Here is a 13,177-nt window from a genome sequence, read left to right on the forward strand (position 1 = left end):
TTCCTGCTGCACCTGCAAATTCTCATCCATCAAGCAGCTGCGTTACTCCTTTGATGGGTCCTTGTGTCTGCTGAGATAAATGGCCCTGAAAAGCAATGAAAATAGCGGGTCAGTTCTGTGTTTGGAGAAACCCAGCAACATTCGCCTTGATGGCATTTTGCAGCTTTCATCTCTGCGGATGATGCATCCTCTTTCATCTCCTTCTTGAAGTTTGTTCTGTCACCTGCTTCCCTCCTAAGAACAGTAGAAAGAGTCTTAGAGACGTTTTGTTTGTAAATGAAATGATGGCTCTTGTGAGCTTAATATATGGAACCAGAAGGTGGGAATTATGTGATTTTAATATTATTTCAGGCCACTGAGATGTGAATAGATATGAACTTCCTGAAAATTTATGAGAAGAAAAAAATATTTTTCCATGCTGCTTTCTTTTTCAGACCTCTTTGCAGTCCTAAGACTGGTAAGAAAATTAACAGAGAGGAAAAGGACTAGAGATGTATTCTCAGTTGAGAATTAATTTGCTCAAACATCCTGTTTGTGATGAACACTGGAATTTGCTACAGTTTCTGCTACCTCTTCTGCACTAATCTGGCTCAGTGACAAACCTAAAAAAATCATCAGCTGCTTGCAGTTGGTTTTGTTAGGAAGATGTAGATAGTAACACCAGTAAGGAACTTCAAAGGACCTATACCTGTTCAAGAAATGACTGGACATGGCACTTGGTGCCATGGTCTAGGTGGCAAGGTGGTTATCAGTCAATGACTGGAGTTGATGATCTCCAACAACATCCATAGTTGTTACTGTGACCCACTACTGAGTCTCAACTATAACTTAGGCTGAAAAAAATATGGTGTTTAAGTAGAATGCAGCCATATAAAGCACCACAGGTGTATCTTCACCTTTCCCAGCCTTCTTTGAGATAAAATATTATGATCTACAGACACTGATTGTATTGTTGAGGTATTTGTACATGTGAAGAAAATTCGAGGATAGGTCATGCAAGGGGAGTTAATAATTGGTTCCTGGCTCTTTCCACCTTCTAAGAATAATTCATGCATATACACACATGCTTGTAATTTCATGAGCTTTCTTTGGGCAGCATACGTTGCCCTTTCACATATCTGCAGCAGAACTGCCTATCACATGTTTACACTTTTCTCCACACGTGGCATCCATGCTGAATTAGCCCATTGCCTCTACAGCACGAGAAAAGCTGGGAACTGTGAAATACAGATCCTATGCCCTCAACTGAAAATGTACATGAAAAGGTCACCTCATAGCACAGATTGTATTCACTACTACTAGAAACAGGTCAAAAAGCAAGAAAAAGTGCCTTTGTCAAACATTCCACAAAATGACAGTGAAGACAACAGTTCCTCTCTCACTCAGCTGCCTCAGTTCTGATTTTTTGCTAGGAAGTTCTTCTCCTGATGCTATTTCTTCTCTGAAGTCAGCTCAGGATCAGTGGCCCAGCTTCTTTCTGGCAGGACACCAGAACAGGCAGCACCTGCCTTCTGTCTTCTGATTCCTGCACCGCTGGTGGTTGTCCCCATTCCACTGCTGCTTTCCTTTTTCCTTCCCTGACCTGAAACTATCACTGGCTGAAGATTAATTCCATGTAGCATGGAAACAGACCTTGTCCTCAGAGCAAAGCTGCTCCAGAAGAGGCTCACTCTTGGTGGGCTGCCAGATGGAGACTTTTGTAGCAGTTCTTGGTCAGTATCATCTTCTATCTGCCAAAATGCCTCATCCAATGAGGTCCTCCTTGTAGGGAGGGCTTAAGTTGACTTTACAGTGAAGTCTCTTAAAACACTTTTGTTCCTTCACAGTTATTCTCCGCAAGTGTTGTCTATGTTTTATTACAACAAAAGGACTCCCAAACCTCACCAAAAGCACAGAAATGTAATACAATGAATCAGAATTATTGGTGTCTCCGAGGAATCTGTATCTGTTTGAGCTACCTTAGCAGTTTCTCACACATATTTAAATCTTCCACAGAAACCTACAAATTCAATTCTGCCTTATTTGTATTGTATGTACACATAGGTCAGGGTAAAGCCATAAGGAAAAAACCCGTGCTTCTTGATTTTAAATACTATATTCTATATTATGTAGACATTCAGAGTGTGTTCTGAAATCCTTAACAAATTTATAGACTCTATAACAACTTCTTTGGTAGACTCTATTACTACCTCACTTTATGGGATTAATTTCTCTTCCTCATCTCTGAATATGTGAGATGAGTATCTGCATTATATTTGTCACAGTTATAGCATTTGTAACATCTCAAATACATCAGGGTCTTTTTAATGGTCTGCGGAATCACAAGCTGATACAACAGAGACATTAGTGTAAAAGCACAAATACAGATTAAAGCAAGTCCTTCAGCTAAGGGAGTGATGTCATTCTCAATAATGTCAATACCTACATTTTATTCAGAATTATTACTTCATCTCATCCTGGCTCCACATGCATATGTCTCCCACCACAGATAGTTAGAGCCAATTAAAGATTTTTCCATTAGCCTTCCATGAGTTCTCCCACTGATCACTGTCCTCAATATAATCCAAAGGCAGCAAAGTAATATTGTTTTACTCCTTTATTGTAATAAAGTCTGCCACAATTTCCTAGAAAGAATTTTTCCTTTCTTACCTAGCAAGAGAGGTTAGGAGCAGAGAACACCTCATAAGTCTATGCTGAACCCCTATCTAGAGCATAATGTACTGCTGCTCTTCTATGTCTGCCTGGAGTTTGCTTAAAAACCCAAACAACAAACAGAAACCACAACTGCAGCTTTCAAAATGAAGCAACTGCCAATGATGTCCATAATATTTTTGAAGTGTAGGCGAGAAAGTTACTCATAACTAGGAATTTCTGGAAAAGCAAATTTTTTCAAGTGAATGGTATCTGTGGCTTTTTTATGAAGGTATATGCCAAGCCAAAAATTTAAAAAGCAATGTGAAAAGGAAATAGAAAATATACATTAAGATTAACCACACTGAATGTGTTGCTACTCCATGAGCCATATATTTTTCATCCATTCCTTCTTACTGTATTATAATAAACTCCTTCTTTACCTGGAATGATTTGTCCAAAATACAAAGTTTCCAATTTTCACACATTATAAAAATGGACACTTTAAAATGCACATAAAATAAGCGGTGCCAGGAAAAAAGGTTGTGAGCAAGCTGATCTCAAGAGACGGAAAGTAGGCCGGAACACAAGAAAATCAATCCCATTTTCAGTATCTTGTCTATCTGGATTTGGATTACTAGATGATTTCACAGCACTATAGTTAACCATTACTTCTGGTTTCAGAAAATCAGAAGTATAAAGGGCAAAAATACTATCAGCTAATTAATAAAATTACTAAATAGAAATAAAATATATTTTTAAAAAGTTGAAGTGAAACCAGTTACTTTTGCACCAAAGTAAGAAAAAGAATGTAAACTTATGGACAATATAAAGCAGAAACCAGCTTGGTTTTATGAATTTCTGTGGTATTTCTTCTATGAAAATTATTATATATAAAGTATTCTTCATATTAATAGTTAGCAGTGTTTTAAGTTGCTAACCAGTAACTTCTTCAAATTAGACTAAGGGGAAAGAGACATAAGCATAAATCTTTCCACTGCAAACATATTAAAAGTTTAATAAAGCATAAAACACACACTAACTAGACAAACTCACTTCAGTTAATTGAAACAGATACTTAAAAAGCTGTTCACACCCTATCTCTCTGTTTTTCTTTAAATTATATATTTTCTGACCCATCAACCAATTACAAAATCCCCAAAAATCAGGATACCTTAAAAAGTTTACAAATGTAATTCTTCTGATGTGTCAACTCATCATTACAAAAAATTCAGCTGATTTAGGAAGAGGGTGTAATTCAACAAGGAAAACAAATCCAGACAGATTTCACACAAAGCTTATCTATATTCTTGCCAGAATTGGCAATAAAACCTATTAGAAAGCAAAGATAACATACACACTCTACAGAGAGTGGCTGTGAAAATGCTGTTTAAAAGGTAACAACAAGTACACCTACAGCCCATGCTACAAGTGGCCCCACATACACCTTAAACACATTGCAATATATTTCACATCTAAACATATTAAGATTGGCACACACCTGCCACTTTATACTAGTGTTTACCAGGAGCCTTCCAGTACAGCAAGCTGTTAGGGACTGGCAGTAAATGCGACTGACACCATTCATTCAGACATGAGGGGAATAAGGCAAGATAAAGAACCTGGACCTGAGAGTGGGGGGTAACATGGTGTAGTGTGGTCCAAAAGTGTGTAATTTTATCTTCAAATAGATGTATAGCAATTTAAAACAGGGCAGAGTGTCAATATGACAGCAGGGGCAGCACTTTGCTACAACACATTGGCAAGAACAAAGCTCACTAAAGTATAGCTTCAAACAGAGCTGGAAAACATCTGAGAGACTATTCTCACCCCCAGGAAAGGCAGAAGATCACTAGAGCACTAGAAACTGCAAACCATTTATCTGCTACCTCAAATGCAACCCTCTGGGATGGAGAACAAGCAGACCTTTGGCTACAGTGAGAGACCAGACACCTGGTGCTCAAGTCAGAGCCTGTGTGAAGGCACCTCATGGCATCCCACAGATCCTGGGTTGTTTATGGAAGCTAAACAGCATAGACACAGGGTGATGGGGAAGCCAGGGTGCACCAAAGTACCTCATGCAATTCTACCAGGACAGCTGAATTAGGCCTTTCATACACAGGTAGACATCCACACCTCAGCACTTAAGTGCAGGTGCTTCTCATCAGGCAAACAATACTACACTCCTAGAAGAATTATTGAAGTTTTCCAGGTTTATCACACCTCCACCATATTTTTCACAGGCAGGTAATTAAGTACCTCACCTAGAGGACCATGCCAAACAAAGATGACTGAAAGCAAGTAGGGCAGCATCTCTCAAACTATTTGCCTGAAGGCAAAAAACTGTAATAAAGCTAAATATGTAGACTAGTTTAGCAGAAATACTGTGTCAAAGCTAAATACTAGGGTTTTTACCCTAGACTGAGTGTCAAAATTCAACAGTCACTTGCTGCTTGTTCTTCTTTTATGAAAAGCTCTGTGAATGCCCAGATGAAGCAGAGGCCAGACCCTTGACTGCACATACAAGAACAAAAGTGATCTCTTTGGGAGAAGACAAAGGAATAAAGATTTAGGAAGACTGCTGGAATGGCCAAGAGCAGTACAGCATGTGGCATGTGTGACTTAATTATTAATTATGGATAATGCTTTCCACATATACTGAAGGCAGAAACTACAGGTTCAGTTTTTCCATTTTCCACCTCCTTCCTTCTCAATTGCCCTTGTAAACTAACAGTGTGGAACACACCATCCATCACAGAGAGCTACAGACAAATTCTTATTTTGCAGTCTACCTCCATTTTAATGTACAGGAATTCTTGAGAGACAATGAAATTGTTGCCAAGATGGTAAGTGCTGATAAGATGTCATACTACATAGACATCCTCAGTACAGTGAACACTTGCCTCCTTATCTCCTTGTCTGCCAAAGAACACAGTCAAACAAATGTTTCTCACCATCAGTATTTGCCACTTAGGTGGATCAGCGTTTCATGTGTTAGAGGCTGAAGGTGTAGAAGCTGAGGAGATCATTCCCTCCTAAAGACAGTGGTACAATTATAGCACTGTTTGTTAATCCTGCAAACAGGTAACTGAAGTCACGTCCCCAGCTTCTGTGTTATGCCAAACACATTATCCAACACCTCAAAGTTCTTGAGAAAAAAGTCAACCAGGTGATAAAACTGGTAGTCTTTTACATGTATACACTTCACAGTTAATAAACTAGGAGTCTAATGTTTTTAGTACCTTAAAGGTTTCCATGTCTTTCCATGCAGGAAATCCAATGCTTAAATTCCACTAACACAGAACATTAAAAAAAAACATTCAAAACATATTTGGGAGCCACATAAAAACATGGCAGCAACAAATCATTCTCTTACTCCTGAACAAAAATGTCCCAAAGCCTTCCTTTCAAACTGCCAACATTTCTGCAAGCCCAGCAATGCTGTCCCATTCTTGTACCTCCCTGACAAGAGAAGTAACATTAAAATTAATATGGCACAAATGCTGTACCAACAGACACCCACGCTGCTCTACCCTCTGTTAACATCACCTCTCCTTCTATATTGTCATTTGTCAATTATACTTCCATGCCAGGGCTTACTTTGAATAGAAGTGGTTTGGGCACCAACCTGTCATGTCTTGTTTGTCAGAAAAGCAACATGCATACCTGTAGCACCATAAATAGCAACTATATGTTGTTTTGAACAACACATTTATTTTCTTGCCCAAGGGTGAGCTGTAACCTGCAATGTTACAAACAAGACCCTGGCTGGAAATGGATTGTTTAGAATTAACTTGAGAGAAAGATTGAAGGTATAGGAAAGTAAAATGCAGCAGAAAGAAGAAAAATTGTGATCATAATAAGGAAAGAAAAGAAGTTAACACCAAAAATGGAGGGAAACTTAAATTGTGAGTAAGCACCGAGACACAAATCTTCCATATTCAGGAATGCATCTCAAATGCAGTGCAAAAAAGCAGCAATATCTCAGGATAGTTTGGGAGTGACATTATCTCCAGCTACTTTATCAATCAGCCCTATCAGACCTGGAACAGAAGCAAAGGGCCATAAGCACTCATCACAGCACAGCTGCATTAACAGCAAACTCAGGAATAAGAAAGGAAATTAAAACCTGAAAACCCAGATCTGTATTTTACTGCATCCACAACGGACGTGTACATCAAGCTTGAAAGCCCCAGAGGTTCTTCTAGCCAACTATTAGCCTGCTAAAACATGGTCTACTTTACTTTCTGCTTCTTTCTTCACTTGTGATCATCTTTGCAGCATTTTAAAACAGACTAAAGCAACAACTTTCATGACCAGGTCACAGATTACATTTTGTACAAAATTGCTTAACAATAACACCCCTTCATCATTTACGCAGGCTTAAATTATTTGTCACAATTTATGTACAATTCATCTTTAAAATGGCACTGGCACTTGGCAGAGAAAAGACCACTTCTCAGAAAAGCATGCAACCCACCTCCATTAATCCTATTTGGTTGCTGCTCTGGAGTTTGGGCTTGAGGAGAGTAGAAGGGCTGCTGATAGGTATTTGTAGGGAATTGTGGGGAAGTAGGGCTCCTCCTGCAGTCCCGGATACTGGAGAAAGTCTGTGAGTGAGGAATCCCTCTCTGGAAGGGGGAGCAGCGAGTCAGACGTGGCTGTGGAGGTGGGAGGTGGTCAAACTCTTCCTCATCCTCAAGACTATAGCGATCATACTCCTGGTCACTGCATGTCCCTTTTTTTCCCGTATTCAGAGAAACACTGGAAGTGTGCCTTGACACAGATGCTGAAGTTGAAGCATAATCTTGCCTAAGGCCTGTAAATTCCAAGAGGAGGATGATTCAGCTTCTGCTAAGTGATTAACTCTAGATATGCACTTCAATCTTGAAAACTACACAGGTAAGTAGATGGAATTTTATATCAAGAATTGAATTTAAAATGTAATCAGGCTGAGGATCTGATGTAGGATTCATACGATCTACCTTTCAGGCATCTACGCCTGATTCTCTCCTTCAAAATCTTTTTTTAAATAAAATACTAAAAAAGGATACAGCTGTCTCCAAACGATGTCTTAGATGCCTTTCCTAAGAGGAACCACTCTCAGGAGGCACATATTTCTTTGCCAATAAGGACTACACGAGTACTAAGTTTTTAACTTCTCAATACTCTTAATTAGAGGAATTACACACACATTAGTTTTCCAAGCTGCTGCTACTGAACATTTGTATTCGCGCAACAAAAATGTTTACAATGACATTTCTTAAACCTACAACCCATCTAAATCTTCTGGCTCGCCAACCTCCCTGAACAAGAACTAGTTCCTGATAGCATCCAGTCTCCTGGACAAGGCTTAGCAGTAACACAACTGTATTTACACAGGTACACAATCTTCTCAGACTGTATTTCACACAGTACACCCTCTTCTCAGAATGCCATGTTTTGAAAACCATCTTACAGTAAGCACTACCCTGGTAAGAGCCTCTTTGCTCCAGGTCGATGAGACGGAAACATCCACATCCCTTGCACACCCCTCCTTTCTCCAGATGCACAGCAACCAAGGAAAAATCACTGCACTTCCAAGAGCCAAGTAACTCTGAAGTAGCTGCAGATAACAACCTTCCTAGACCTTCAAGAAGCCCTAATTTTTGACAGATGTCTTTGCTTCATAATGCAAACTTCTTAATATGCTTCCCCTCCCTCTCCTCAAGTGGGAGTTTCTATTTGTGGCTGCGAAGAGAGCGTGCCTGTGCGCACGTATAGAACTGCCACTTTCCACGGGATTAAGTGGTCAACAACTGTCATGTGCTCAAACATTCTCCACCAGCTGCTACTACAAGGATGACATACAATAACTGCACAACACAGATTTGAAGAGAAACCAGCATTTTTCATTCCAGTCTGCCAATGACCTGATTCCTTAAAGAGCTAAGTACCTGAAGTATTTTTTAAACCTCACTCTGAAGGAGATGAGCACAGCTGTCATTTAAATAATGCAATCCTTTGTATCCTTGAAAGTCATAACTCTTTTTCTCTTTAAAATTAGAACACTTGTTAATTTCTCTGCTGAACATGATGCATGCCACCACACAGTCAGCAAGCTCTCCTGCTGGCAGGTGATGATCACTCTACCTGCCCAGTCTGGTGGCTTCAGCCAGATCATGGCTCTAATTTTTTCTGCTCATTTTATTATTTTTGTTTTTTATAATCACTTATTACTTGGCATTTTCATTCAAGCCTCGCCTGTGAATTTCTCTTGCTTTTAATCTCATCACTTCCTCCTTGATATCTCACTTTGCACTAACAGGATAAGGGAGAAATACTCCACTCATTGTCTCAGTAACCTCTAAGTCAAATTCCCTTTATTAATAAAGACATTTTACAAAAATTACTATTAAGCCAAACTAAAATCTATGTCAAAGAAGACTCTAGACTCAGATTTGTGCACAATTATTAGTTTTAAACCAAGATATTGAATTTAAAAACCCCAATTCTGTATTTAAGTGGGATTTCATTTCAAAACTCATCTGAAAATATAAGAAAATTGAAGTGGAGGCAAAGAAAGCCAAGAGAGCTGCTTATTTTACCTTTCTCATTAAATGTATGCATGAGAAAAATGCTTTAGGATCTTCCCTCACCAGAAATAAAATTATTTCAATGACTATTCAGAAAAACATAAACATCAAATTTTGAAAGATCCAGTAACAGTTCAGACAAACGTGAACCCAACAACATGCACACCTTCTCCATGCAGGTGAAGAGTACTTCCACCTGCCACTCAAGAGGCAATAACACTTAAAAAATATTTACTTCACTGAGACAAGACTGGAGCAGTTTTAACTGTTATGGGAAGTCTTCCTCAGACTGTTATGAAAACCAAAAAAGTGCCACCTACTCTCCTCCTGTAGACGAGCCATGATCTGAACATCAGTGAGGTCCTGCAGCTTGTATCCCATGGAGATGGAATCATCCTCCAGCTCCGAAGTGCTCAGTTCACTGTCTATCGATGACTGTGGACTCAAAGGGGAACTCCTAGAAATGTACCCTAAGTAAGAAAGCATACACTTTAGGCTACAAATACGTCTGACCACCTTCATTCAGAATCATCTGAATTTACATTACAGTACCTTAAAACATTTTCTGAATAGCACATAAAAACTTTCAAAAGTGTAGTTCAATTCACTAACAATTAGCAAAGAGCTTTGATATTCATGAGAAGTAGTAAGTGTAGGAATGGATCATTAATTCCTTGGCTTGCTCCCAAGATAGCACTGCATAGCCCAGACAATGAATAATTTACCCAATACTGTTCTGATACATCTCAGATTAGTGTAGTCTAACCAACATCTGCATTTGCATCTCTCTTATGGGAATGTATTTCTCCCTACTCTGTTTTGAAAAACAAGTGGATATGTGTTGCTGACTTCTGCTCAATACTCAAATGCCATTTAGCTAAATTTTACTATTCTTTTTTAAAACTATATATAATTATCATATAACTCAATCTTAGTAACAATTAAGGTTGAACATTATGCAACAGAGAAAGCATTACTTTTTTCATAGAGCTACCTTTTTGAAAGGCTCTGGATTTTTCTCTGAGTGTGATAGTAAAATATAAACTAATCTGCAATTAGTTGCATGAGCTAGTGCTTGTCCAACTTCAAAGAAAAATCCCATCAACTAAAACAGTAAATCATTTTCTAATGCCCTCTGGACCACCAGAGACCCCCAGCCTACAGGGCATGAACTGTTGTGACTATGGCTCACCAGCTGTGACTGTATCACAGGTGTGTCTGCATCCTCTAGCACTGCTGAAAGCAGCCACCTAAAAGTCATCCTAAATTCAGCTATTTTCTAATAATATCTCCAAAAGAAAAGGATGGGCTGGGGATTACTTTGCTTTGGAAGGATTTGCTTTCTTAAATGTGCAAGTAACACCAGTCCCTGAGGTTCTGCAGAGGTAGTAATAGCTGTGCTCTTTTGGAGCAGCAGAGGGAAGCAAGACAAGGTACCTGAGGATATCTCAAATAGCATGAGTTCATTTAGGAACTAGGCTTCACCCCACTGAATATGGAAGACGTTTCACTCACACGCAGACAGCTACAGCAGGCACTCTGTCTGGAGCTGTTTCTCACCCACAGTGCTCATATCCCTTAAAATATAGATTTCTGCAGTGATTTCAAGCATTTTAAGGAACACTGCACACAGATGGGTGTGACACTGATGATCAGCCCATCCTCAACCCATGCCTGCTCCTGCCAGCAATAAAATGTTACTGCCTTTCACCCAGAAGATTGTTTTCTCCACTGCCACTGCAGTTTAAGGGAAGTGACAGATACAAACTGACTCCTGATATCTGTAGTGAAGAAGGAAAATGCAGATCTTTGCAATTTACAGACCACAGAAAGTTTTTTATTTTCCTAGAATTTGTGTGTACCCTGAAAAATAGTGGAAAACATAAAATAAATCTTGAACATTAGCAACAATATCAGCTTGAAAGCAGGCATGATTCTGCCAGCTCTTCTTATTATAAATTCTCACTGCCAATTTCATTACACAGCTGCACATATGTTTCTGTGGACACAAGGAAGGGGCACCACGGGGCAGAAACAAGCAACAAAGCTGGGGACTGTTTAAGCTGACACAGTCACAACTGCGCTACTGGGGAAATCATTAGTGGTATTACTAGCATCACTCTCCTGTAACATGCTGCATAACACTTGTAGTTAACAGCCAAATTTTAGGGCATTAAAAAAAATGTCCAAAACTACAATTTCCCTCTGAGATACAAGTTCATATACAATCATCCAAAAAGAGTACTGCTGTTAAATGCTAGCAGGATTAGATAAAATGAAGCACTTTTGTAAGCACTGTAAATCAATAAAAAGATAAGCATTACCTGTCCGTTCAGGTGTTAGTATTGCTTTACTGGAAGTTTTAGAGAAGCTGGGACTATTACAGCCATTGGTATATGGGGTGAGTCTTGCAACAGGACTATAGGGAAAAGCCAAGGAGACAGGTGTAGAGAAGAGGTTCCGCCATCGGCTAGCTGTTATGGATGCGAGGGAGGAGGGGGAGAAAACAAGATTTACAGTTATTAATAGAACAGTACTGTCAGAGAGAAAAATCATCTCATCTTAATCTGTTCATCATACATTTTCTACTTATTACAAGAAGAAAAAAATGGTGAAAATTCAGCAGCGAATCAGAGGATCAGCACAGTCTTCTGCATGTGAAAGTGAGCTCTAAAAGGTTTTCTAGCAAATGTATCTGTTGACTATATTTTGCATATACACCTTTTTGGTATGTATTCATCACATACATCACTGGGTAACCAACACACAAATAACAGAGGAAGTAAAAACTGCTACAGTTAGCAGAGAAATAAAAATGAAATTTATAGTGCTCTTCAAGGAATTGTTCATGACAATTAATCATCACACAATTGAATTAGCAGTTAAATTATCAGTTATGGGAGTTCAGAGACAGAGCAGTTAAACGACGCTTAACAATCAAGTGCTAAAAGCAACTGTAATCCCATATCAAGCTTTTAAGCTACCATATTTTCCCTTCTCTTTTTACACCACCAAATTCCTGATTGCATAAGCATGATTTTTTTTCCCCAATGTTTCTGGAATAACAGAACAAGGCATCCCTTTTTCTATACATTGTTTACAAAAAGCCTGCAAGGCATCTGGTTTTCTAAGCAATATCACAAAGCACTCCAAGTTGGTAAAAATTAAGCTAAAAGCTTATTTAATTTACATTTATTTAATTTACATTTTCTTACTCACCCAGTAAAAGTATTAATACAACTGTCCTTTGTTTGCCTATTTTACATACCTTGAAAAAGTGGAATAAACAACATTCACATGCTCTTCCAAAAATAAATAAATATTAGTAATACAATTGTTTTAAGAAAAAGGAAAATTTAAAAATATATAAATTCCAGAGAACTCATACAAATACAAGGAAAGATGAAAAACATATGATGGGATTGCTTTTGTTAAAATAGAATCTATTTTCTACTCACAGATGTTATGTATAGTGAGACAAGAGGGGGAGCCAGGAAAATACTTACACCTAGCTTTGAAATCAATGGCATAACCTCAATGAAGGGTCCAAAAGGGTCTCCATCGCATGGCTACTTAATACCACAATTTGGACTTGTTCAGCTGGTCATTTTACATGCTAACAGCCATTCAAATAATATTCATGCTTTCTGTTTTCAAACCTCCCTACCACCAAAATGATTTAGCAGGACATACAAACTTTATTCCTCCCTCCTGCTAACATCAACTTCAAGTAGCCATGGGAAGGACGTCTTGGCAGGCTGTCAATCACATCCTCACAACTTTTGGAGTAATCAGTTTGTCACCAATCCAAACAGTGTCATTTCTGCTCCTATTCCTTTTGCTTTGACCTACTTAAATCTATCCTGGGTTTTTAAGGAGTAAAAGCCTCTTCAACTCTTCCCGTAAGTGCTACTAAGCTTGGAACGAAGACAACTGCCTGGGTCCAGCACAGGCACACAGCAGTCTGCTGG

General features: G+C 38.8%; 1 protein-coding gene across 1 annotated transcript in view; it reads right to left on the minus strand.

Annotated features, from left to right (window-relative positions):
• Positions 1-13,177, minus strand: part of SLAIN1 (SLAIN motif family member 1) — a 46,487-nt gene that overhangs the window by 10,523 nt on the left and 22,787 nt on the right. The window contains exons 2-4 of the mRNA XM_005421115.2: positions 11,531-11,680; positions 9,527-9,676; positions 7,112-7,450 (exon numbers count right to left, since the gene is read on the minus strand). Coding sequence (XP_005421172.1) covers positions 7,112-7,450; positions 9,527-9,587 — 400 coding nt within the window. The 5' untranslated portion in view covers positions 9,588-9,676; positions 11,531-11,680. The remainder of the gene's footprint in view (positions 1-7,111; positions 7,451-9,526; positions 9,677-11,530; positions 11,681-13,177) is intronic.

The sequence above is a fragment of the Geospiza fortis genome, unplaced genomic scaffold (assembly GCF_000277835.1).
Source record: "Geospiza fortis unplaced genomic scaffold, GeoFor_1.0 scaffold45, whole genome shotgun sequence".
NCBI classification, from domain to species: domain Eukaryota; kingdom Metazoa; phylum Chordata; class Aves; order Passeriformes; family Thraupidae; genus Geospiza; species Geospiza fortis.